At 36.0% G+C, this 27,623-nt stretch overlaps 1 protein-coding gene across 3 annotated transcripts in view; it reads left to right on the top strand.

Moving 5' to 3' along the window:
* Positions 1-27,623, top strand: part of Mmp16 (matrix metallopeptidase 16) — a 256,760-nt gene that overhangs the window by 199,266 nt on the left and 29,871 nt on the right. For all 3 annotated transcript variants that reach the window (XM_031366538.1, XM_031366539.1, XM_031366540.1), the window contains exon 8: positions 24,650-24,788. In XM_031366538.1, coding sequence (XP_031222398.1) covers positions 24,650-24,788 — 139 coding nt within the window. The remainder of the gene's footprint in view (positions 1-24,649; positions 24,789-27,623) is intronic.

Raw genomic sequence — 27,623 nt, 5'->3', positions numbered from 1 at the left:
GGTGCCTCATACATGTTCTTACATACCATATTTAAAATTTAAGGCTGAATGTTAGGAATTATTATGTGGGAGTAGAGAGAAAGAGCAAATGAGAATGGATAGACAAAAGAAAAGCAAGTGAAATACTCTTTTTTATGGTTATTATTATCTTTAATCTTTTTTTTTTACATTCCAGTCATTATCCCACTTCCATTCTGCCCTCTGACTATTCCTCATCCCATTCCTCCTCCCCGTCTCCAAGAAGATGCTCCCACATCCCCCACACCCCATCAAACTTCGTCATTCCCTGGGGTCTCAAGTCTCTCAAAGGTGGCACATCTTCTCTCACTGAGTGAAGACCAAGCAGTTCTCTGCTGTATATGTGTTGGGGCCTCAGACCAGCTAGTGTATGCAGCCTGGTTGGTGGCTCAATGTCTGAGAGATCTCGGATTGGGACCCATCTCAAAGGGAAGCTCCAAGGCTTGACACTATGGCTGATTCTATGGTATAGTTACAGACAGGAGTCTAGCATAGCTGCTGCCCTCTGAGAGTCCCTACAAGTAGCTGACTGAGACAGAAGCAAATACTTATATCCAACCAGTGGATTGAAATTGGGGACCCCTGTGGTTGAATTAGGTAGAGGCTGGAAGAAGTTGAGGTGGAGGGTGACCACATAGGAAAACCTGGAGAAACTACACTCTTAACCAGTTGAAGACAAGAAAATTCAGGACACAAGGCTATGGGAACAGGGCAGAGGAACAACCTTAAGAGCTGCAGTCCTGAGGGGAGAGTGACAGGCATGCAATTTCTGCAGCTAGCTCTGCAGTTTTTTATGAGCCTTGACTTTATGTGATTCATGAACCAGAATCAATAAGGTCATTCATGGAGGGGACACAATAATTTAACCTAGAGTGGGATGAGAAATACCTTGTGTTTATATTATAATACTGGAACATCAGTAAAATTAAATTGTATTATGTTCCTTTCTCTGTGTAAGTGTAATAATTTATTGAAATTTTATTTGAAAATAGTGTATTATAACTTCATTCATCTAAGTGTACATAAAGCATTGTTATATTGTAGCTAATGTTTGCTGCAGCCCCTCTTTTCCTCCTTGAGATCCCATAGTCACTGTAGCCCCTCTTTTCATCCTTGAGATCCCATAGTCACTGTAGCCCCTCTTTTCATCCTTGAGATCCCATAGTCACTGTAGCCCCTCTTTTCCTCCTTGAGATCCCACAGTCACTGTAGCCCCTCTTTTCCTCCTTGAGATCCCATAGTCACTGTAGCCCTTCTTTTCATCCTTGAGATCCCATAGTCACTGTTGCCCCTCTTTTCATCCTTGAGATCACATAGTCACTGTAGCCCCTCTTTTCATCCTTGAGATCACATAGTCACACACTGTGCTCCTGAAGACTCTACTTGGGATGTCTAGTTGCTCATAGCAGTTACTGGTCAAATCATCAGTTACCATTAACAGCATTGATCTGAAGACCAAAGGAGCTAATAATGTAAGCGCTGGTAACTCGTGCCCAGTGTAACAGATGTTAGGGCAGTGAGGCAGGAGTGGGTAGGTGGGTAGTAGAACATCTTCATAGAAGCAGGGGAATGGGGGCTGAGATGGGGATTTCTGAAGGGGAAATCAGGAAAGGGGATAACTTTCAAATGTAAATAAGTACAATAATCAATAAAAAAATTTCAAAAATGGGGTATAGAACTAAGCTGAGAATTTACATCAGGAGAATGTAGAATGGCCAAGAAGCACTTAAAGAAAGTTCAAAGTCTTTAGCCATCAGAGACATGCAAATCAAAATGACCATGAGATTCCAACTCACACCAACCAGAATGGCTAAGAAAAAAATCTCAAGAGACAGCACATGGTGAGGATGTGGAGAAAGAGAAACACTTCTCCATTGTTGGTGGCATTGCAGGCTGGTACAACCACTACTCTGGAAATCAATCTGGAGGTTTCTCAGAAAATTGGAAATAGTTCTACCTGAAGACACAGTTCTACCACTCTTTGGCATATACCCAAAATATACATGCTCCACCATTCCTCACTGACATGTGTTCCACCATATTCATAGCAGCCTTATTTATAATAGCCTGAAGCTGTAAACAACCCAGGTGTCTCTCAACCAAAGAATAGATACAGAAAAATGTGGTTCATTTACACAATGGAATACTATTCAGCTATTTAAAACAAAGACATCAGGTTTCCATCTGTGCCCTGAGCTGATCCTCTGACACAGTGCCCTGAGCTGATCCTGGCCCACAGCACGCCATACCCAAATACCACTGGGAGAAAATTTTTCTCCCAGGAGTACTTATACACAGGCTTGCAGGAGAAACAAGACACAGTAATAGACAGCAAGACCAGCTAACACCAGAGATATCCAAATGGCAAGAGGCAAGGTCAAGAAGATAAACAACAGAAACCAAGGCCACTTGGCATCCTCAGAACCCAGTTGTCCCACCACAGCGAGCCCTGATACCCTAACACACCAGAAAATCAATACTCTGATTTAAAGTCACATCTCACGATAATGATAGAAGACTTTAAGAAGGATATAAATAGTTCCCTTAAAGAAATACAAGAGAACACAGGTAAATAGGAAGAAGCCTTTAAAGAGGAAACACAAAAATCCCTTAAAGAATTATAGGAAAACACAACCAAACAGGTAAAGAGATGGAACAAAACCATCCAAGACCTAAAAATGGAAATAGAATCAATAAAGAAGTCCCAAAGGGAGACAACACTGGAGATAGAAAACCTAGGAAAGATATCAGGATCCATAGACTCAAGGATCACTAACAGAATACTAGAGATAGAAGAAAGAATCTCAGGTACAGAAGATACCATAGAAAACATTGACACAACAGTCAAAGAAAATGCAAAATACAAAAAGCTCTTAACCTCAAACATCCAAGAAATTCAGGACACAATGAGAAGACCAAACCTAAGGATAATAGGTATAGAAGAGAGTGAAGACTCCCAACTTAAAGGGCCAGTAAATATCTTCAACAAAATTATAGAAGAAGACTTCGCTAACCGAAAGAAAGAGATGCCCATGAACATACATGAAGCCTACAGAACTCCAAATCAACTGGACTAGAGAAGAAATTCCTTCTGTCACAGAATAGTCAAAATACCCAATGCAGAAAACAAAGAATATTAAAAGTAGTAAGGGGAAAAGTCAAGTAACATATAAAGGCAGACCTATCAGAATTACATCAGATTTCTCACCAGAGACTATAAACGCCAGATAATCCTGGGCAGATGTCATACAAACCCTATGAGAACACATGCCAGCCCAGGCTACTATACCTAGCAAAACTCTCAATTATCATAGATGGAAAAACCAAGATATTCCATGGCAAAACCAAATTTATGAAATATCTTTCCACAAATCCAGTACTACAAAGGTTAATAGACAGAAAACTCAAACATAAGCATGGAAACTACACCCTAGAAAAATCAAGAAAGTAATCTTCTTTCAACAAACCTAAAAGAAGATAGCCACACAAACATAATTCCATGTCTAACAACAAAAATAACAGGAAGCAACAATCACTATTCCTTAATATCTATTAACATCACCTTAATATCTCTTAACAACAATGGACTCAATTCCCCAATAAAAATACATAGACTAACAGACTGTATATGTAAACAGGACCCAGCATTTTGCTACATACAGGAAACACATCTCAGTGTCAAAGACAGACACTACCTCAGTGTAAAGGGCTAGAAAACAATTTTCCAAGCAAATGGTCCCAAAGAACAAGCTGGAGCAGCCATTCTAATATTGAATAAAATAAACTGTCAGCCAAAATTCATCAAAAAAGATAAGGATGGACACTTCACCCTCATTGAAGGACTAACAAGGAGAATTCTCACTTCAGAAATTCTATGCTCCAAATGAAAGAGCACCCACATTCATAAAAGAAACTTTACTAAAGTTAAAGCACACATTGCACATCACACAGTAATAGTGGGAAACTTCAATACCTACTCTCATCAATGGACAGATCATGGAAATAGAAACTAAACAGAGACACGGTGAAACTAACAGAAATTATGAACCAAGTGGTTTTAACAGATATCTATAGAACATTTCATCCTAAAACAAAAGACTATACCTTCTTCTTAGCACCTCTTGGTACCAAACTAACAGTATAATCAGTCATAAAATTGTCCTCAACTAATACAAGTAGATTTAAATAATCCCATGCATCCTATCAGATCACCAGGGATAAGGCTGGTCTGCAATAACAACAAAAACAACAGAAACCCCACATACACATGGAAGCTTAGTAACGAATGCCTTATTCAATGATAACTTGGTCAAGGAAGAAATAAATTAAAGGCTTTTTAGAATTTAATGAAAATGAAGGCACAGCATACCCAAACTTATGTGACACAATGAAAGCAGTGCTAAGAGGAAAACTCAGCTCAGAGTGCCTCCAAAAAGAAACTGGAGAGAGCAGGCACTAGCAACTTAACAGCATACCGGAAAGCTCTAGAACAAAAAGAAGCAAATACACCCAGGAGGAGTAGAGGGCAGGAAATAATCAAACTCAGGGCTAATATCAACCAAGTAGAAACAAAAAGAACTATACAAAAAATCAACAAAACCAAGAACTAGTTCTTTGAGGAAATTTTTTTTCTTCCTTCCTTCTTTCTTTCCTTCCGTCCTTCCTTCCTTCCTTCCTTCCTCTCTCCTTCCCTCCTTCTCTCCTTTCTTTCTTTCTTCCTTCCTTTCTTCCTTCCTTTCTTTCTTTCTTTCTTTCTTTCTTTCTTTCTTTCTTCCTTCCTTTCTTCCTTTCTTTCTTTCTTTCTTTCTTCATTTCTTTCTTTCTTCCTTTCTTTCTTTCTTTCCTTTTTTTCTTTCTGTCTTTCCTTTCTTCACTCCTTTCTTTCTTTCTTTTCTCCTTTCTTTCTTTCTTCCTTTCCTTTTTCTTTCTTTCATTCCTTTCTTCACTCCTTTCCTTCTTTCTTTTCTCCTTTCTTTCTTTCTTCCTTCCCTTTTTCTTTCTTTCATTCCTTTCTTCACTCCTTTCTTTTTTCTTTCTTTCTTTCTTTCTTTCTTTCTTTCTTTCTTTATTTATTTGCTTTGTTCTTTCTTTGCTTTTTATCAAATATAGTCTAACCGGGTTCAAATTGAAAAAGGAAACAAGTTGAGAAAATGTCTCCATCAGATTGTCTAGTAGTTAAAAAATCATTGAGTATTTTCTTGATAGACCAATTAATGTTGCAAGTGCCATCCCTGAACAGCTGGAATAAGAAATCAGTCTGCAAAAGATAGTAATTTTATTCTTTCATGACCTTTTTTTCAGTGCCTGCCTCTAAATTCATGTTTGATTCCCTGTCCTGACTACCATTCATAATGTACTGTAAGATATAAGATGAAATAAATTCTTTCCTCTCCAAGAAAACAAAGCAAAACAAACAAACAAACAAAAAACAAAGACATCATAAATTTTGCAGGCAAATGGATAAAACTAGAAAATATCATCCTGAGTTAGGTAACTCAGCCCAAAAAGTACATATATGGTATGTACTCAAAGATTAGTGGATATTACCAAAAAAGTACAGAATACCTAGAATCCAAACCATAGACCATATGCAGTATAACAACAAGTAGAAAGGTCCAATTCTGCTTAGAATTGGTTAGCTTTATTTTAAAAGTCAGTTTTTGTTTTTGGTTTAATTTCAGCAAGGCAATTCAGTCCATTGAAAATTTGTTCTGTGATGCCATCTTACTCAGGCACATTATTAACTATTCATAAAAATTCACAAGCATTTGCAGTATAATAATATTGTCATACATGGCATGCTTTATATAAATACATGTAGGGCTGGGGAGATGGCTTAAGAGTACTGACTTTTCTTTCAGAGGTTCTGAGTTCAATTTCCAGCAACCATATGGTGGCTCACAACCATCTGTAACTCCGATGTCCTCTTCTGGAAAGTACATTTAATGTAGCACATGAATATATAAAATATGTATTTATCATAAAAAAGTATAATATATATTCTACATGTCATAACTGTGAATAAAAATACACAAACACATAACTCAATGATAAAATTGTGTATATAAATTCATATGAAGTTTCCTAAATAAGTTTTCACCAAACTCAAAGTACAGCTTCTTCAAACAAACTCTATTTAGGAACTGTAAATAATAGGTCATTGGCCTCTGATATGAATATTGTGCATCAAGGTAAGCAGACATTTTGATTTCAAGGTGTCAAGAGTGAAGCAGTGTTGGATTCCTTAAAGTCTAAGCCCATCCTACATGGCTTTGTCATGTGAGTGGTTTAAACTCTATCCTAGTTCCTATTTTTATCATGCAATTTACGTTTTAGCAGTAGAAATAAGGAGATTATTTAATGACTGCTTTCTAAATAATCACTGGTTTGGAAGTCTTGAGTACTCGGCTAGAATCCTGATGATGGTATTCAGGAAGATACTCTAAGGGACACCTTCATATATTCATAACACCATTAGATAATCAGGCATAGATTCAAGTTTCAAAGCTGCAGTTGAAGTTGGAGAATGTCATTTATGGGAGGACAAAGTCACCTTAGAAAACAATGGCCAGTAATTAGTCAAGATATATTTTCTGTTGTTCTATATCATTCAAATATTTTTAATTACAATAGTTACATATAAATTTTCTAGACATATTATCAGTTTGGGATATCTGAAGGTATTCTCATCTTGGCATGTGTTTGATAGCATTAAAGAATACTTGACACATTAATGTTTAATGAAAATAAGTTTATTTAATGCAGTCCAGTGAAATTCAGGGTAGGGTAGCATCCTTTGGCAAGATGTTATAGGGCAAGCAGATGTGCTGCAGAAAGAGGGGAGAGCCAAGGATTTTATCTGAACCTGATCTTGTAAATGTCAACCATTAGAATTGATATATCCCACTTGAAGTCTCCATTTCAGACATCACATTCTCAACAAGGTTTACTAGGTACCACAGGAGCGAGCAACATCCTAACCATAACATGCCCATGTTCACTCTAATTTTTATGAATCTAATAAAAGAAGCATTCAAGTACCCCTTCCCTTACTGATAAATGGGCAATTGGGCCCTGAGAGGTGAAAAAAAAAGTGGCTTCATCATATAAGCCCAAAGCAAGAGCCCAGGAAAAAAACTGAGAATTCAAGGCTCTGAGTGACCCCTGCCTTGCCTCTTCAATATATATTGACAGTAAGACCAGATAATTTAAGAAGTCTGTTGGTCCATTTCAGTCTTACTATGGTCATACTAACAATAAACTTGAAAATTTTTAGTATACTTTGAAAGCAAAATTAATATAGGTTTTAAAATGGCTATTAGCAAATTGCAACATTCTTTTTCTTCATACCACTGAGTGACAGTGCTAAAACATTAGTGTACTGTATAAGAAGAGGAGGTAACCTTTTCAATTTTATACCTAATCAACACTGTCTATAATTTTGTAACCACAAAATCTACTAGGAATTATGATTACAAACTGTATGCAATCGTAATATTGGAACTACCAGGAAGGAAAAGTAAACCTTTAAAAGTAGTTTGGAAGGCAAAAGGAGAAAAATGAAATCCTTTGACAGGCAGGTTCTGGAGCAGCTGACCTTCTCTTAAAGGCCTGCTTGATCTTGGCACCCAGATAGGCTTACTTTAGCCAACAAGTAGAACAGATTAACAGCCACAGCAGTACAGGGGACTGTAATGGACTTTCAAGAGAGCTGGAAAAACAGTGGGCACACTTCCCTACTGCTGACCAGTCTTTTTGAAATTTTGTTTGTGAAGTGTTTGCTGAAGAAAACAAAGGCTTGGTGCTTCTGAGATGTGCTGATCATCAATATCTACCTCTCATTTTTCTGAGAGCTGCAGATTATAGGCCTGGAAATATTCAGGCTATTTATGAACTACAAAAATAAAGAGATGCTATTATCCATGTTCCATTTAAATGAAATATTGTCATGAAATTAGCAAAAGGGGGGGAAAGTACAGTATTTTTCTTCATCTCATATTTTGTAATTATAGACAGTAAATATTTTGAAAACAAAGCTGCAAATCATCTTGATTCTAAAGAAAAGGAAGAATTAATGGGAGCCTTGGTTAGTGATTTTTCTCTCTTCTACTTCCTTTCTATAAGTTTGTGTGATTATAGTTAAGTATTTTGTGTATTAGTCTATAAACTATCAACACAAATATACTATAATTGTTGTAATCAATTCCTTCAGTAGCAATATTTGTCAGTGGATCTGTCATGATCTAGGATTTCTTTGCTCTTTTAAAGGACTCTGTTGTAATGTAAAAAAATATGCTATATTATAATGTACATACTTCAGAACTCACATGGGTTGGGGAAAGATGAAATGAACATAAATATCCTATGTGAAAATATTCCATGGTGTTTCCCTTAAGAACACATGCTATGTGATTATATTATTTATGAAATAATGAGTCCTTTATGTTATTGCCAGTAATATGCTCTGTTTGGGTCTCAGACCAAGACAGGCCTGCTTTATACTAAAGACGTGTTATAGCACCTCATATTAATGTGAGTCACTTGGGGGAAAGTCAGCAGTGGCTTGTAAAGAATGTTTTCTTAAAAGTCTTTACACATTTTAAACAGGAAACATTTGTAGTCTCGTTGAAATTTCTAATATATACTTAAAGGGAAAATTTTAAATGCATTTAAGTTTGTATTTTTTGGTCAGCTCCCAGTCACTCCTAAAATGAGGCGTAACCCCACAGAGTGTCACACTTCCTGTCTATATAAGGCTTTAGCTGATCATTTCTTCCTTAAAATGTGTAGTTGGAGCTATTTTAAAGTACCAATTACATGCCCTTTCAAATTTAGTTACTTTTAAATTCCCTACATTAAATTTAAATTATAAACAAAGAAAATGAGAAAAATGGATATTAAAGAATATTAAGATATTAGAAATCAGAATTATGCTCTCTCTCTCTCTCTCTCTCTCTCTATATATATATATATATATATATATATATACACACACACACATACATATGCATATGTATATACATATGCATATGTATGCGTGTGTATGTGTGTATATATAAAATAATGTTTTCTTAAAAGTCATTACACATATATAAATTTTATATCTTATAATATATGTATGCATATATATACTCTTTAATCTTTTTTTACAGTCCAGTTGTTATTCCCCTCTCAGTCTAAGCTCTGACAGTTCCTCATCTCATTCCTCCTTCTCCCCCATGTCTTGTAGAGGATGTCCTCACCACCCTACCACCACTCTTCCTGGTCTCCCCACCCTCTGGGGCCTCAAGTCTTAGCCCAGACAAAGCTAATCATGTGGGCCATTGGAAGAGTGCATGCTTTGCAAGACCTAGATTAAATACTCAGATGCAAATAGATAAAAGAAGCACCAATTAGAAGGTAAACATGAGTATAGAGGACCTAAGTGTTAGACAGATGGCAATACCTTTCCCAGGATGGAGGGCTTCTGCTTCATAAGGCCCCCAGATGCTGCTTTTTCTCCCTTAACAGCCCACATAACACTGTGCAGTAGTTTCAGTGCTAGCCAGCAGCACTGGATTTTTCAACTCAGTCTGCATCCTACAACTAAGTTGTGTGCTGTCTTTAAAAACAGAGTCTTAACCTCTAGTTCTGGTGAGCAACCAAGAAGATACGAGTTTATGTGTGGGGAGTGCCCTTGGAGTCTCTCTGACCCAATCTTTTGAAGGTATATCAACCTTGGAATTGAAAACTATGTTCAAGCTGGGCGGTGGTGGTGCACGCCTTTAATCCCAGCCCTTGGGAGGCAGAGGAAGGCAGATTTCTGAGTTCGAGGCCAGCCTGGTCTACAGAGTGAGTTCCAGGACAGCCAGGGCTATACAGAGAGACCCTGTCTCGAAAAACAAACAAACAAACAAAAAAAGAAAGAAAAGAAAAGAAAAGAAAACTATGTTCAGTACTCCATTGCTTCTAGAAGCAGCACTATCTAGATATTCAAGATAATTCTTTCAGTTTCCCTTTTCTATTTTATATGATTATACTCATAAGCAAAAGCTACCCTCATCTTTAATCAAAAAAGTCTTTCCTCGCAATAAACAATGATAAACACAAAGATTCATAGTTGTTCAGGTATCAGGGAATAAGCACTGGCAATTGCTAGCTAAGACCTAAACAAAATGTTCATACCATACGTTTTGTGGCTCCCAGAATATTCTGGAACAGTGGGTGGAAAGTATAAGATGAACACAATAAAACTATTGTAATCATTAACTTATTTTAACTTGTTTCTTGTACTGGTCCCATACAAGTACAGAAATTCTTGGGGAGGTGGGCTGTCATGAGGCCCTATCCTTTATTTCTGAACTGTTGGCTATTGATAGGTTCTTGAAGATCGCAAATCACAGCCATTAGTTGTTTACCCTTTGCTGGCTATCCACTAGACTCCAGTAAATAACACCAAATGAATGGACTCAAAGATATGCCAGATCACAAAACAAAAGAATAAGATAGGAACACTGGAGAGATATTTGTGGAAAGGAGAGGAATTGGTATGCATACATAAATATGCAAAATTGCCTAAGAACAAATTTAACTAATAAAAAATAAATAGCTTTTAAAAATAATGAAGGTCATTATGATATAATTTATATAGACTAAAATACACTGTTTTCATAGAATAAAATTATTTATATATAATACAAATCTCTACATTGTACCATGACTTTTGGTTTATACTAAGAAGCTGAAATAGATTTCTTGTCCTATTGGCTCTACATCTTCTCAAACATGAAGAACATAAACAATGAATATGAATGTAAGAAAATGGGTATGACATCTAAATAGACCATTTTAATACCTCCATTAACAGTGAATTTATAATATTTAGTATCTGAGATATAATACTACTTTCAAACTCCAGTCGCTCTAAATAAATCCCAGTCTTACCAACAGACACTTCACAATACATGCATGAGTTATTGTTATAGAAGACGAATCTCTTGTATCATAAACTACTAATCTTTCATTTAACTTCTATTAAAGTATACTTTGTTTTGTATCATGTAACTTCGTTCTTACTGCATTTCAGACTTTAAGTCAGGTCAATATAAATAGAAAAGATCAAATACAGAAACTGAAGAAATTATGTTTTTAATTTAACATGTTTTAGTAAATTTTTTAAAAGCACATTTATGCTCTGAATAACTTTAAAACACACATTTCTGCTGTGAAAAGCTTTAATCTCTGTTTCTTACCCACTGCATTCATTGATTTCTTTCTATAATAATTATGTATAAGTACTTGTCTCTGCATGATAGCCTTGTAGGACATGGGAATATTGGAATATGCTCTACAGAATTTCTCTAAATTAGCTTTAGTCAATGAAAAAAGAGTCAGAAAGTAAATAAACATGGCTATGTAGGACATTTATATATGCAATTGTGATAATCAAACTGGGTAATCTTTTAAAAATTAAAGGTAAATGTAATTGAAAAGCAATCTTTATACTTGCACCCTTGCATTCTACTTCTATAACTATATTATCCAGAGTAACAAAGTTACAATGAGAAAAGAATGCATTTTGACTCAATATTTTGGAAATATATCGACATGACTGGTGTATTTACATGACTGGTCACATGAAATCACTAAGTGCCATAGTGGACAGAGAGTAAAACAAAAGGAGGAGGGTGCCTGAGTTCCTTCTTCTAAGGCACATTAATAAAGACCAAAGACATTGCACTGATTTTCATCTTTAATTTTTTTTCATATATAGGCAGTAGCTAGAGCCCAAGCCTTTAATCTTGGAGAAGATTTATCTAGAACAAAATTAATCCAAGGTCAGTGGTTCAGGGATATCATGGTGGAAGAAATGGTATTTTGTAAACCACATGTTAAAACAAACATTTCTCTTTTTTACTTTTTTTTCTTAGATATTTTCTTTATTTACATTTCAAATGTTATCCCCTTTCCTGACATTTCAAGCTTTCTAAAAAACAACACTCCAGGTACCCAGAGCTTCAGAGTATGGCCAATAAAATTTTGCTCCCATCCTTCGGAGAAAAAACTCTTCAAATTGAGACAGTGTTGACCATATAGTAGAGAATATTAGCATCATACTCATTTAAACTGACTATACTAGCAGAGTTTTTTGTAACAAAAGAATTCCTTCCTATTCACTCATCTCTTGCTAAAGACTCTTCTTATAGTAGTAATGAGATTTTTCTCCTTTGGTGTTTTCCCATAAGGTTTTAACCACTATTCCATATATGAATTATCTTTTTAGTATTACTAGAACATAAATAAAAGGGGACATAATGTTTGTTATCTTATAATAGAACATAATTTTCGAGAGCAGTATTGCTTAATGGAGCTTTCTGCAAAGGTGGAGGCAACCCATGGTGTGCTTCTGTTTGAATCCTGGGTATGTTGCTCATCTTGCTATGCCTAATAGATGTTCGAGTGGCATTCCTTCTGTATGTAGTTTCTTTAAATATAGTGTCCACCTGTGGCTAGTGGCTATCATAGAAACACTATAGATCTAGATAATGAGTGCAGAATAATGTATCCATATCCTAAAATGCTATTTCATAGAAAATCTCAAGACATACTCTTTTGTTAAATGTCTTTATAGTTTTTTATAATCTTTTATTGAAAATAGAGTATTTTCTCTTATAATATGTCCCAAGCACAATTTCCATTTGCTTCATTCCTCCCTAGTTTTAAATAATAAAACAGGTTTTTTTAAGCAATAAAAGTCTTATTTGTTTCAAATGAGTTATTTGATAATACATTGTAAATATATCTCAAATATTGTGTAAATATATAGTGTGTGAATGGAGTATGTATGTGTATAATGTGTGTTGGGGCTAATGCTATGGTTGTGTGTTGAGGTCAGAATTCAAATAGCCATAATTTTGATTAGAATATCCTTGATCGTCAGCTAAGGTAGTTCTCTCTTGTTTGTAGCCTGTGCAGTAATGGTTCAGTGATGTAAACAGAGTACAAATGTAACCGAATACTATAGGGCAAACTACTAAATAACATAGCCTCCATTTGTCTGCTGTGTTTTCTGTTCACTGTCAGATTTCCCCATTCTTACTAAGAGAAAATAAATATGATAGAACCTGATGAAAGACTGTGTTAAGATACAAAAAGTAATGTTTTATTAATAATATTGAAGCCTTCAATTATGAAAACTGGGGAAATTCAACAAAAGTAAAGATAACAGGAAACTGTTATAAAACAGTAACTGATCTATATTCATTTTAATAATGTTTTTATTGGACTTATACTCGTAGCTCATCAATTACGATTTTTTAAGACTGAGTTTGTAATCATATAAATGAGGTCATTGGTTTTTTTTGTTGTTGTTCTTTAAAAAAATGAGTCTTGATATGTTAAACAGGCAAGTCTCAAATTGATAATCCTCCTGTCTTCTGGACTTCTCGAAATAGAGGAACATGTCTCTATGTCTGATGATTGCTTTCTATTAATATTTTTGCATTAAAAATTTTAAATGAAAACATCTATAGGAATAATATTTATTGTATCTTTAATGAAGACACTAGAGTAAAGAATGTACTCTAAAGAGGAGATAGGAAAGAGGAGGAGGTACTTCTACTTGTTCCATCTTCTGGACAGACTACTGTTTACTTCTGTTAACTACTTTTAGATATTGAATTCAGACACACATTCATATAGTAATGAGAATTATACTTTAAGAGTTAATTTTGAATAAGAGTGAATCTTGTAATAATATTTAGCTCACATAGATATTTCAGTATTACCTTGGCTCCTCCTTATATTTATTCACATGCCATTTTCAGTCTTGATTTTAAAACAATATAATTCACATTTTCAAAAGTTGTACAAAACTGTAAGAATGAGAACACACCATTTTTAATTATAATCATTACTAAGAATGTAATTTTTAATTGGCAAATATGTTTTTTGAGGTGAGTGATTCAATGCTTAAAATGCTTGCTGTTCTTGCATGAAGATGAAGATGTTAGTTTTGATTTCCCAGCCCCATTTAAAAGCCAAACATAATGCCTCTACTTGAAGATAAGAGAGAGGAAAATATCCAAAGCCACATAGATCAGCTACCCTATTGCATACAGAAAAGGGGGGAAAGAATCATATCCCAAAGAAGGTAAGAATCTGCAATTAAGCTGGGCAGTGGTGGCACATGTCTTTAATCCCAGCACTTGGGAGGCAGAGGCAGGCAGATTTCAGAGTTGGAGGCCAGCTTGGTCTACAGAGTGAGTTCCAGGATAGCCAGGGCTACACAGAGAAATCCTGTCTTGACAAATAAAAAATAAAATAAAATCTGCAACTGATGTTATTTTATTCTACTTTGACATTCAAACTCACTGTAGAATGTATGCACATGCACACACACACACACATACACACACACACACACACAGAGAGAGAGAGAGAGAGAGAGAGAGATTAATAATTATTTTGAAGACCTTTTGGAAGGTTGATAAGGAAAATCATGAATCATTAATTCACTCAAGTTATGCAGCGGTAACCACATTGATTCAGATTTCTTCCAAAAGTAATGATTTAATTGTAACTTGAAGCTAAAGAAACCTGAGCCAGTGATACTGAATGAGAACAGCCACTGTCTGAATACAGAATGATTTTTATATTGATTTATTTAATTTTGCCTACAAAGAATATTCACAAAATTGCAGTAATTATTTTCATATCTAAAGAGATGATTCAGCACTAAATAATACTAGCTGCTCTTGCAGGGAACCTGAATTTTTCCTATCTCTCCATATATGAGAAGAAAAAATATAAGAAAATTTTTATTGTATTAATACTTCTATGTGAATTAGAATCCTCACAAAAAAATGCAAACAGGAGTTTATATTCACAATTATTCCCAAACATTCAACTATAACTTCAAATATAAAAGTTGTAAATGAGCATAGGTAGGCATTTGAAATTCAGTATATGATTAATCATGGAGGAATTTCGCTTCCTATATAAATATGGTACAATCACTCATTTCCTTTTTAGCAACTGAAACTCAATTTGACTTATTTTTATTATCTGCAGTACTTTAACCTAGCATTGCAGAGCACACATGTTGCCCTCCCTCCCAGACTTTCTAGAGTTTTCTAGTTTCACGTTTAGACTTAGGCCACTCACGTTTCCGTCTCTTGGATTGTTAACCTACATGGGTCTCTACTGCTCTTTTTAGTTTTCCTCTCTTTCTTCCCTTGCTTCAGTCCTTATGTGCTTAGCTATTTTGTTTGGCTGAACATGCCCTTTGTTTGTGCTCTGTTAAGTGCCTTCTTTCTGTTCATTTCCCATTTACATGTTGTTGCTTCTATACCTTCTCTTTGCTTACCTGTTCTGTTCTAGTACATACTACCCTACTGTAGCTATTCGAGTTCCATCTAGCTTTCATGTCATATTTTCCCCTTCTCTGGAAAAGTGTGTTCACCATCATCCTAAGAGAAGTTGTTGTTGTTGTATTCGCCTCTGTGTGGTGAATATAATGTCAGCATTATGTTCTCTACTACCCTTAAAAGAATGAAATCATGCATGTAGAATGCAGGAAGCTCAGGTGGCCTAAACCTTAGACAAAGATCTGAGACATCTAAGAATTGCTGAGAGTGGAAGAAATAGTTTTTCTCAGGAAAGAGGAAACTAAATGTTTATACAATAGCAAAAGGTTAGGCTGAAGATATGTACATATAAGTTACACTATACAGATTAAGCAGGTTGTATTTGTATGTGTTTAGGAGCACACAAACACACACACACACACACACACACACACACACACACACACACACTTAGTAACAATAATTAAAGAAAAAGAGGCCAAGAATTTGAAAGAAATCCAGGGGGAAGGAGATTCAAAGAAGGCTTTGGAGGAACAAAATGGAATGGACAAATAATAATTAAAACTTCAAACATTAAAAAATATATTTTAACATGTACCTATGAAAGTTAAGCTAATACCATCCTCCCTCATCATCCCAGCATGCTGAATTTCACTTCGTCTATAAATATCCTAGCTCAGTATCTTTTCATGTCCAAATGATCCCTGTCACTATGCTTAGCTTCTTTGTTCTTAACTTCACTCATTTTTTAGTCTTTAGATTACTAGGTTCTCAAAATAAATTTCAAACAGTGCAAAGCATAGACATGTACTCTAAAAGCTGAGCCAGGACTATGGCCATGAGTGTGAAGCAGCTGGGCCACTATTATACAATGAATACCAAGGTAGCCTTGTTGTTACAAGGTGAGTTCTGGTCTCTCTGTCCTTCCATTAACATCCAAGACTACACTACAGAATAACATGGTTAGGAAGCTTATTATTATTTTAGTGTTGCATAAGATGCTCCATGTTCCCCTACATTTTTGTTTCCCTTGTAATCATAAAGTATGGTCTCAGGACTTTCCATTTTCTAACGTTGAGGTCATCTGATTTCCCTCAGGCATCTTGGTAGACAGGGCTTTGCCATCAAGCTGTTTGCTGAGGATTCGCTTTAAGTGTAAGAAAGGACAATTACCTTTTGAACTCTGTTTTTGAGTAAACAAAGCTGAGTGGAACAATGGGAGCCCAAGGAATGTTCTCAAGAGCATATTAGCATAAAGCAATTAGGCAATGGTAATGAGAGTTAGTCTCTGCTGTTATGGCAACAACTGCCAGTGACCACTGAAACAACCTCACTTAGGAAGTTTTCAGGGTGCCTTGCATTGCTCTTCTTGGGAATTCTCTGCCCCAGCTGCCTTTATCCCTTAGGAACAAATTTCTAATTCAACATAGGCATTTAACGCATCATTTGTTGACAGGTAACTTGGGATCTCTTTCACTGAAAATATAAAATATTTACCTGAGTCATTCCTGTTTGGTCACCTAGTAATATGTTCTCACCCCTTTGCCTCTGAACTAGCTCAGTTAAGTGCAGACTTGACTTTATTTCTGTAAGATACATTTTTCTAAAAGCTCACATTTGCTCTCCTTTCTGCAACTTCCAGCCCAAGGTGTTTCTTCTTGTATGTTAAGGTCTGTAGAAAAAGAATATGACTGATTCATGACCAAGATAACAATAAACTCTCTATTGTGGTCTTATATATTTGATGCTTCCAGTGTCATATCATGAGTCTTTTCACACACCCCCAAACCCACAGCATAGCAAGGTATTGGCACATTGCTCAGGATGCCAGGAGCTAGAAAATACTGATGCCAATACATAGGAGTACCAACTCAAAGGCAACATGAGTGTTAGAAACAGGATCAAGAAGAGTACTCTTCCCAATTGGTAATGTCCATCCAGTTGGTGATGTTTGGACATGAAAGAAAATAAGCACAATCATGTGTTTCCGTCTCCATGGAGTCTGGAACAACTACTCCCTGTTGAAGTTGAAGCCATAAAGGAAGCCCTGTTGGTTTATTTTTACTTTTCTGCCTTTGAATGCACACAGGGTGAAAGTTGTAGGGCTTTAGTAGACAAGTGAAGTTATATGGATCTAGAACAAGGAATAGAAATTTAGAGAACAAAAGTCTGATGAAAAGAATAAAACTTAATACTCCTTAGGAAAAAAAATAAGTGTAAAGGAAACTTTGAATTGGTACCCAAAAGTTCAATTACCACAGTAAGTTGAGGCAGGATAATAACCTATACATTTAAAACCAGCCTGATCTATACAGCAAATTCAAAGCTAGGCAAGACTATGAAGAAAGAGTGTCTCAAAAGCTCTACACCAAACCCATTGTGGTGCAAACCTTGAAAAACTAGGACTATATTGAACAATTTTTATGAAAAATGAAAATTTTCTCAGGTAAAAAAAGAAAAGAAAAGAAATTATGTTCTAATGAAAGCTGTTTTGCAGCTCATTATATTCAGTGACAGCTTCCATTTTTATAGAGGTAACTATAACACATTTTGTAATCATCTTTGGTCTGTCACATTGAATATACAATTTAAAGGAGATTTTTCTTGTATTTAGCTATATATCTTCTAATCCAATGGGCTGAATGGGATGCTTTGTGTTTTTCAGCACCTAATTTTAGATATCTGAACGGGAATTCCATCACCCTGCCAATATTTCTGATATTCCAAACCTGGAAGAGGAAAATGTTAAATATTAATGTTGCTGTGTTGTGCAGTTTTGTATGAAGTTTGATGGTACAAAACCCCCAAGTGAAATACGTTGGATGATACATCTTTTTAGTAAATCCCTTGTCTCATAACCATTACTATGCACATTCCAAACATGCATATATTCAAGAAGAATCCTGGGAAAAGGCAGCAGTGAGAACAGAGGCAGCAAGCCTTTGTCTCCTCCTTCCTCCTAAGTCTTTCTATGCTGCGGACAATGAAGGAACACTTCACTACTGATCATTAATTTGTGTGGAAATCAGAGACAATATGTGTTCATGTTATTGCATGTCCATCATTAAGCCCTGCATCAATGATTATCAGCATTTAAGCTTTAAAAGATTATATGTAATGTCATGATTTAATAAATACTAATGAATAAGAGAGTGACCCACATCAATACATGATTTAACCATCCAGTTTTTTTTTTCATAATAAACTACACTAAAACTAAAGGAGTTTTAGAAAGATTTCCAAACTTCACAAGTTATTATATCAATTTGGAACAGTAGTAAGCAAAATATTCTGAAACTTATACTTACAAACATCTATATTCATTTTATTTACTTAAGAATTTGCCTTTCTAAATTCAAATGTCAACTGTAAAGGATGACCCCTGAAAAGTACTTTAGAAAATTGCAAATATTATTAAGTTCAAAAATGTTCTGCTATTACAATGGGTCTATGCTTTGATCATTTTTCAAAACTGTAGATACTGTACAAAGGGATTGTCCAATGCAAGTGGACTTCTGCATTCTTATTCCTAGAATTCTCTAAGTCTGTCTTTCATCCATGAGCTGTGAAATTCTTAGTAGCAAAGTCATGGTGTGGGGGGGAATAAAATCTGGAGTGCAAAAATAAATAAATAAATAAATAAATAAATAAATAAATAGACAAAAAATTCATTGCACACATTCACGGCTTTCTTATTAGGAATCCTATTCTTTTGGTTGCCTTAACCCTAGTGTTTAGATACAAAATTAATTAATTAATTAATTAATTAATTAAAATTGCTTATGTTGGCTATTCAAACAAGATACTACCAAGCTTCCCAGAAACACATTATTCTTCAAGGTACATATAATTATGCTTCCCTTACAGTTTACTTTTTCTTCCTCAGGTTATCATCTTAACTTTTTTTCCCAATCTTGAAGAGTAATATATCTAATAAATGTGCACAGATTGCTTCACTTTCTAGAAATACAATACAGCGCTGTAAACATACCTCCTAAACCTAACCTAAACACTACAGTTTAATAATAAAGCTAATGATATTACTTGTATGGTATCACCATGTTCTACTTTAAGTTCTAGCACACAATTATTATGATCAAACAGATAACATATTAAATTAATTATACAGTATTAAATTGTCTTAGACACATGCAGGAGGATCTTCATGAGTTTGAGGTCAGCCTGGTCTATATGCTAAAGTCCAGTCACCTATGGTTAAATATTGAGAAAGTGTCAAAAGCTCCTCCCACAATACAAGTTTATGTTTTAGGTATGTATTTTGAGCAAAGATGTTATCACAGCCAATGTCAACATCAAGTTAATGAAGGTTTGATAAACTTCTGTTTACTCATTAGAATTGTTATTTATCCATCATATGTCTATTTGTGGCCTATGTATTGCTTGTTTGTTTCAGGATTTTATAGTGAATACTTCTTTTTCACAGATGTGTTTATGAACATTTCTAAAAATACAATGAACAAAACACCAAGGAATCTACATTTTACCTTTAGTGTCTCTTTTTCTCATGTATTTGGTATGTCAATGTAAGCATATGCAATATCTATATTCTGTGTGTGTTTGGGTGGATATAAAATTTTGTGTAAGTGAATTAATATACAGGAACAAATTTTCTTATCATAGTTCACATGTTAACATACATTAATATCACAGGTAACATTTGAAAGGAGATCCTATAAATAGAATTCTATTGCATCATATTACATTATAGTTGTTCATTAGAGAAACTCTGTCTTGATGTGGCATAATTGCCAGAGAAGGAATTTGTGAGTAGAAGAAACAATATGTAGGTAATATCTTCATATGTTGCTGTTCACTAGTGGGGTGCCATATTATCCTGCAATGAGAAATAAGAGACACTATTTCTACAAAGCACAACACTAAAGCTTATCTGATAAAAATGATTGTATCACAGAAGAGTTTCTACTTCTGCTTCACTGGTTAACAGTTCTTTGCATCTCTCTTTCTGTGTTCACAAACTTTATTTTTTCTTTCTTTTCTTTTCTTTCATTCATAATTTTTTTCTTCATTTTCATTTTATCTTTCATTCCCTCTTTTGCATAATATTCATTAATCTTATATTTTGGGTTTTTGTTTTCTTTTGTTTCGTTTTTCAGATTTTATCTCTCAAATAGATATTTGCTATATAATTAAAGCATTTTGATCTAGATGTAAACATATTTCTCTTTGTTTGTCTTAAACTTTTATTTTGCCAAAGATATTTTCTATTCTTTCAATAATCACATTACATGAAAAGAAAACAATATTTCCAAGTGTTAGCTTCATTGTATGTGTGTGTGTATATGTGTGTGTGTGTGTGTGTGTGTGTGTGTGTAAAGCAGTATTTTAAACATGTTTTATGCCCCCAAATTTTTTAATTTGCACAGTTGTTCCATTTAACTTCTTTTATTTGGAGAATCGATTGCAGAATCTTATAATAAAGACTTAAATTTGGCCATTTAGGAAGCAGTTCTACATTTTTTTTTTGACTATTAAACACCCAATGCCACAGTCTATGTAACTTAAGCCATTAAGAATACCACAAATCTGTATTTACAAAGGTATTTTTCTTGTATCTTTACATAGGTAATGAGTTCTCTTGTTTAGAGTGTCATGATAATAGGTCAGCTTGGCAAACAAATTAAATAGTTTCTTTGTTTCAAAAATCATATATATATATATATATATATGATTCATATATCATATATATATATATGAAATCTTAATGGTGATTTGCTAAAAAAAATTGAGAAGTTTGCCTATTAAACATACATGGGCCTCTTACAGTAATTTTGGTTGCTGTATAACTTTGCCTAGTACATATAAATAAGTATTTGTTCATTCCAAAAACTACCAATGGCAGATTAAAAAAAAAAAAACAAAAATTATTATCTAGCCTAATTCTACCATGGTGAACTAATAAGATCATGTGTATACATTTAAGAGAATAGGAGACTCAAAGACAGCTTTATCACCCCAGTGTGAGGGACAACTTACAAGAGCTACTACCTAGAGCTCCTTCCCTCACAGTTTGCAGCCAGCTCCACTGAAGATTTTCCTCTTTCCTAGAAAGTATGTCCTTAATCATAACCTTGGGAGAGGAAGCAGAACTTCTTCCATCTGAAGAGCCTTTCTTTCCTCTTCGTGAGCAAAAGTATTGATTCATAGGAAATAATAATAACTTGAATCTTAAATATGAGAATCTGCATGTCCCCATGCCTATGACATTCCTCTGTAGTAGTATACTAATCAAATTGAGAATTAGATATTAGTTGGTAATTAAATCAAGAACTAGTGTCTTAAAAATGATGACAAAGATAGTAAGAAACAATACAAGAAAAGGATGTGAATTCAGAGAGAATAATGATGTTACTGTTTTTCTTTTTAATAATTGCATTTGTAGAGAAGACAATCCATAATAGCTAGAAAAAGAACAAGGGGCAGTGGGACAGGGGTCATGTTATCTTCTTACTTGACATGAAGATGTTCTAGGAGGACTGTATTTTAATACTTGAGTAAATTCTAGGAACCACCGTGGGGCCATTCTGTTTTTGTTTGTTTGTTTGTTTCGTTTTATTTTATTAATCATTTTATTTATTTACGTTTCAAATGTCCCCTTTCCCGATCTTCCCTCCATAACAATGCCCCCACCCTATGCCCCTCCCATTTGTCTCTAAGAGGGTGCTCTCCCACCTACCCACCCACTCTTTCCTCACCTCTCTAGCATCTTCCTTCACTGGGGCAACAAGCCTCCACAGGACCAACAGACACCCTCCCCATTGATGCCAGATAAGGCAGTCCTCTGCTACATATGTAGCAGGAGCCATGGACTCACTCATGTATACTCTTCAGTTGGTGGCTTACTTCCTCGAAGCTCTGAGGGGTCCAGTGAGTTGATAGTGCTGTTCTTCCTATGGGACTGCAATCCCCTTCAGCTCCTTCAATTCTTGCCCTCATTCTTCTGTTGGGGTCCCAGGGCTCCATCCAATGGTTGGCTGTGAGTATCTGCATCTGTCTTAGTAAGGTGCTGGCAGAGAATCTCAGAGGACAGCTACACCAGGCTCCTGTCTGCAACCTTTTTGCATCAGTAGCAGTGTAGGGGTTTGGTGTCTGTGGATGGAATGGATCACAAGGTGGGGAAATCTTTGGATGCCCTTTGTGTCAGCCTCTACTTCTTCTATTTGCTTGTTTGTTTATTTGTTAGATTGATTTCGTCCCTGCACTTCCTTTAGACAGTAACAAATTTGGGTTGTAGGTGGCCCAATCCCTCAACTGGGGACCATGCTGATCTACTGGAAGTGGTCTCTTCAAGTTCTATCTCCCCACTGTTGGATATTTCATCTACTTTAATCCCCATTGGGTCCTGAGATGCTCACTTCCCTGGCATCTTGGACTTTCTCATGGTTCCTCATCTACCTGTTCCCCACCCCATTCACCACTGCTACATATTTCTATTCATTGTCCTGGCCCTCTGCACTTCTCTTTTGTCTGTCCCCATAACCTGATTCTGCTCCCCATTTTTCCCTTCCCATCCACTCTTCTCCCATGTCCCTCCCTCCCTCCCTCTGCTTCCCTTGTTTATTTTGTTCCGATTATAAGTGGTATTGAAGTATCCACACTTTGGCCTTCCTTCTTGTTAAGCTTCATATGATCTGCAAGTTGTATCTTGCATATTCTGAGCTTTGGGGCTAATATTTACTTATCAGTGAATAATACCATGTGTGTCCTTTTGTGTCTGTGTTACCTCACTCAGGATGATGTGTTCTAGTTCCATCCATTTGCCTACAAGATTCATGAAGTCATCATTTTTAACAGCTGAGTGTTTTTCATTGTGTAAATATGCCATATTTTCCGTATCAATTCTCTCACAGGGGGACTTCTGGGTTGTTTTCAGCTTCTGGCTATTACAAATAATGATGCTATGAACATAGTATAGCATGTGTCCTTGCTATATGTTGGAACATCTTTTAGGTATATGCCCAGTAGTGCTATAGCTAGGTCTTTGGGTAGAACTATTTCCAATTTTCTGAGGACCCAACAAATTAATTTCTAAAGTGGTTGTACCAGTTCGCAATCCCACCAACGACTAAGGAGTGTTCCTCTTTCTCCACATCCTTGCCAACATCTTCTCTCTCCTGAGTTTTTGATCTCAGCCATTCTGATTGGTGTAAGGCAGAATCTCAGGGTTGTTTTTATTTGCATTTCTCTGATGACTAAAGATGTTGAACATTTCTTTAGATGCTTCTAGGCCATTCAGGATTCCTCAGTTGAAAATTCATTGTTTAGCTCTATGCCCCATTTTTAATAGGGTTATTTTGTTTTCTGGAGTCTACCTTCTTGAATTCTTTGTACATTTTGATTATAGCCCTCTATCTGATGTAGGATTGGTAAAGATCTTTTGCCAATCTGTAGGTTGCCATTTTTTCCTATTGACAGGGTCATTTACCTTACAGAATCTTTTCAGTTTCATGAGGCCCATTTGTCAATTGTTGATCTTAGAGCCTGAGCCATTGGTGTTCTCTTCAGGACTTTTTCATAGATTTCTGTTACATTTTGTTTTTTTCTGTCCAGTAGTACAGACTCATGTCAAAATAAATACATGTTCAGTCTAATTGATAACTCATTAACTTCATAAACAACTACACTGAGCCAAATCATGTTATTCACTTGATTAAGAATAGATATGTGTCATGTTCTAAAACTAAGGGAAATAAAGCATTTTGCAATGTCAGTTAAATCCGCAGCAGTGATTTTTTTAAGATGAATTTGCTTATAAAGAGTTACCATTCCTTACCGATCCCAGACGTATTTGCTGATCTGTCATTACACAGAGAGTAGCTATAATATGAGCATTCAGAGAAATATGACACTTCTCTTTATTCCTCAGCATCTGGAGCATGAAGATACTATATGTGTACAAAAATACCCCTGTGCATATAAGGTACATATGTCATAGTTATGATCACAAACCCCCTTCCCACCACTAGGCAGGACACCGTGCTTCTGATATTCCATTTTGAAAATCTTAAAATAATGACAGATTATAACCTAGAGTATTTTAACACGATTGATATTTACACACTCTGGTTTGGAGATTGAAGGGCTTTCTAGCTCGTTCACTGTGAGGTATTAGAGCTCTCTCAGGGTATGTTGATGAAAGTGTAGAAGAATACTTGATTAGCTTTAAAATTGTTCAATGCATGGCTGCCCTGCCAATGCTGCTCAGGCCTGAAGGTTGCTGAGCAGTGCTTTTGCTTGCTTTGCAGGACCAGTGGTTTTGGCGAGTGAGAAACAACAGGGTGATGGATGGATACCCCATGCAAATTACTTACTTCTGGCGAGGCCTTCCTCCCAGTATTGATGCCGTTTATGAAAACAGTGATGGAAATTTTGTCTTCTTTAAAGGTAAGCATGTTTTCTCAGGCTGGTTCTGTTGTATATTTACCAATTTTTTCAATACCCTACTGTCTTAGTCAGGGTTTCTATTCCTGCACAAACATCATGACCAAGAAGCAAGTTGGGGAGGAAAGGGTTTATTCAGCTTACTTCCACATTGCTGTTCATCACGGGAGGAAGTCAGGACTGGAACTCAAGCAGGTCAGGAAGCAGGAGCTGATGCAGAGGCCATGGAAAGATGTTCCTTACTGGCTTGCTTCTCCTGGCTTGCTCAGCCTGATCTTATAGAACCTAAGACTTCCAGCCCAGGGATGGCACCACCCACAAGGAGCCCTACCCCCTTGATCACTAATTAAGAAAATGCCCCACAGCTGGGTCTCATGGAGGCACTTCCCCAACTGAAGCTCCCTTCTCTGTGATAACTCCAGCCTGTGTCAAGTTGACACAGAAAATCAGCTAGTACACCTATAAAGTACAGGGAAGTCAATAAATAAAAGTTATTAAAATGTGTAATAAATTTCATCACATACTCTGTATATTAAATACAAACATATACAAAGTAAACTATGTATAATGTTTAATTTTGTAATTTATACTTGCCTGTGTCTAAGTCAAATTTGGTGACATCTTCCTCTATAGAAATTTTAGATTGAGATTAGATACAACACAAAAGAAAAGCAAGTGGCTGAGTAGGACCAGTACATGCTTTCTAATTCAGGTACTTAGGATGCTGAGTATAGGCAGGAGATGGCTAGAAGACTTGTATAGCCTAAGAATCATAGCAAGACATTTGTAAGACAGAAAGGAAGGAAGGAAGGAAGGAAGGAAGGAAGGAAGGAAGGAACAAAGGAAGGAAGGAAGGGAGGGAGGGAGGGAAGGAGGGAGGAAAGAATGGATAGATAGAGGGAGGGAGGGAGTGTGGGAGTTGTGAAGGAAGGATTAAGGAAGATAAAGAAAATAGTGGAAAGAGTGAAACAAATAAGCATTTCTCATCCCTTTGTTGGTTAGTTTATATTATTTGGAGTTGTTTACTCCTGTTTGTGGTGAAAACTGCCTGATAACTCAAAGCACTGAATCTTTGAAGTTTTATTGTGTTTATCAGTTTATGTAAATAACTTCTAACAAACTAAGAAAGCAACCTAAGTTTGAGAGAAGGTTGTAAATAGTAAATTTATCCAATGATAAGCATTGCAATATTGACCTAGATAGTATTTATCAGAGCTGTGTCTGTCTTACAACTGTTTCCAACTGTCCAGCATGGAAAGGAGATTTATCCAATGATCAGCATTGCGATATTGACCTAGATATTAATTATTTATCAGAGATGTGTCTGTCTTACGAGCGTTTCCAAGTATCTAGCTTGGAAAGGAGATTGCCTTGCCAGGTGGGCTCTTCCTCTATCCTTGAAGCTTGAAAACAGATAATGTTCAATGGAGTTAGGAGGCACAGAGATAAGACAGACTGTGGTCAAGAGCTGAGGGGACTGTGAGGTCTCATCTGAACTAAAGGTGAGACCTAAAACATGGAAGACTATTATTGACATGCGATCCATGGGTCTTTGAAGTCTGAAAGTAAACCAAGCAGAGGATACAGTTTGAAAGAAAGTGAGAATCTTGAGAAGAAAAAAGAGTAAGTATTCTAAGAATTGAATTAGACGTTCTTATAAGGATGAGTGTCCTGAAAACAACTTAATGGCACTATGTTTGGTTTTTGTACATAAAATGAGTGTGTGCCTCAGATTCCTTTCTTTTGTGGATTATCTCTTGTTGTAAATAGAAACAGAATATGTCACTTCTACATCCACAGTGATTTTGTTCTTCTTTATAAACTATTAACCACAGGAACTGAGCAACATTACTTGTCTCAGTTTACTTACCTGGGATTATGATCCACATTATTTAGATCTCTGGGTAACTTAGACTACTAAATTATTGCCACATATGAAGTACTTGGCACATCACTGAATGCCATCTATTGCTGCTGGATGTATGATTATTGTTGATATTATTGCCTTCCTGCTATTTTATAGTAGGTATAACTGTAGTATACATGTATTATACCACTGTGAACTAAATAGGAATACCACTCTTACCAGGCAAATTCAGGTTCCTAATTGAGTTCAAGTCTTGTTAATAAAATAACTTAAAAAGGGACTAAGAAGGAAACTTAAACATATTTTATTAGACATTTAGAGGCAAGCAGTAGAGAACAGGAAGCAGCCATGAGTCAGGGAAATGGCCACAGGGTGAAATATTTGGGGTACTTTTAGACAAAATGAGTAAGAAAGCCCAGAGAAGCATATCTAAAAGACAGAAGAAGTTTTGTAAAGGGAACAGTATACATTTCTGAGTAACTTGGAAAAACAGGGAGTTTAGCAAAGCAGAGAGCACAGTTCTGCCTGAAATGTCCGCAGGGAACTGTGTCAGGACACATTCCTACAGCACACTGCCTGAGTCCTGTCCCTCCAAGGTCCATCCTTCCCCAAGCCTGAGGAGTAGCAAAGTTGATACTTACTGTTCTCATAGCTGGGGCTGAAAGCCTCAGTGGCCTTGAAGACCACCCTGACAGCCCCTGAAGGGTGGTTGTTGGGGGTCTAGTACCCAGAAGGAAACTCTTTCCTCTTGCACTTTTCCTTGGCATTGTTTCTCAAACAAGTACTTATTCTCAGGATCAATATACAAATTGTGATGAATATAATAAGAATAAAATCATTTGGAAAGGTACTGCTAAGATAACCTTAGACTAAGCCAGGCAATGGTGGCACACACACACCCAACACTTGGGAGGCAGAGGCATGCAGATTTCTGAGTTCAAGGCCAGCCTGGTCTACAGAGTGAGTTCCAG

The sequence above is a fragment of the Mastomys coucha genome, unplaced genomic scaffold, assembly GCF_008632895.1.
Source record: "Mastomys coucha isolate ucsf_1 unplaced genomic scaffold, UCSF_Mcou_1 pScaffold14, whole genome shotgun sequence".
NCBI classification, from domain to species: domain Eukaryota; kingdom Metazoa; phylum Chordata; class Mammalia; order Rodentia; family Muridae; genus Mastomys; species Mastomys coucha.
This window is presented reverse-complemented; position numbering and strand designations above follow the sequence as displayed.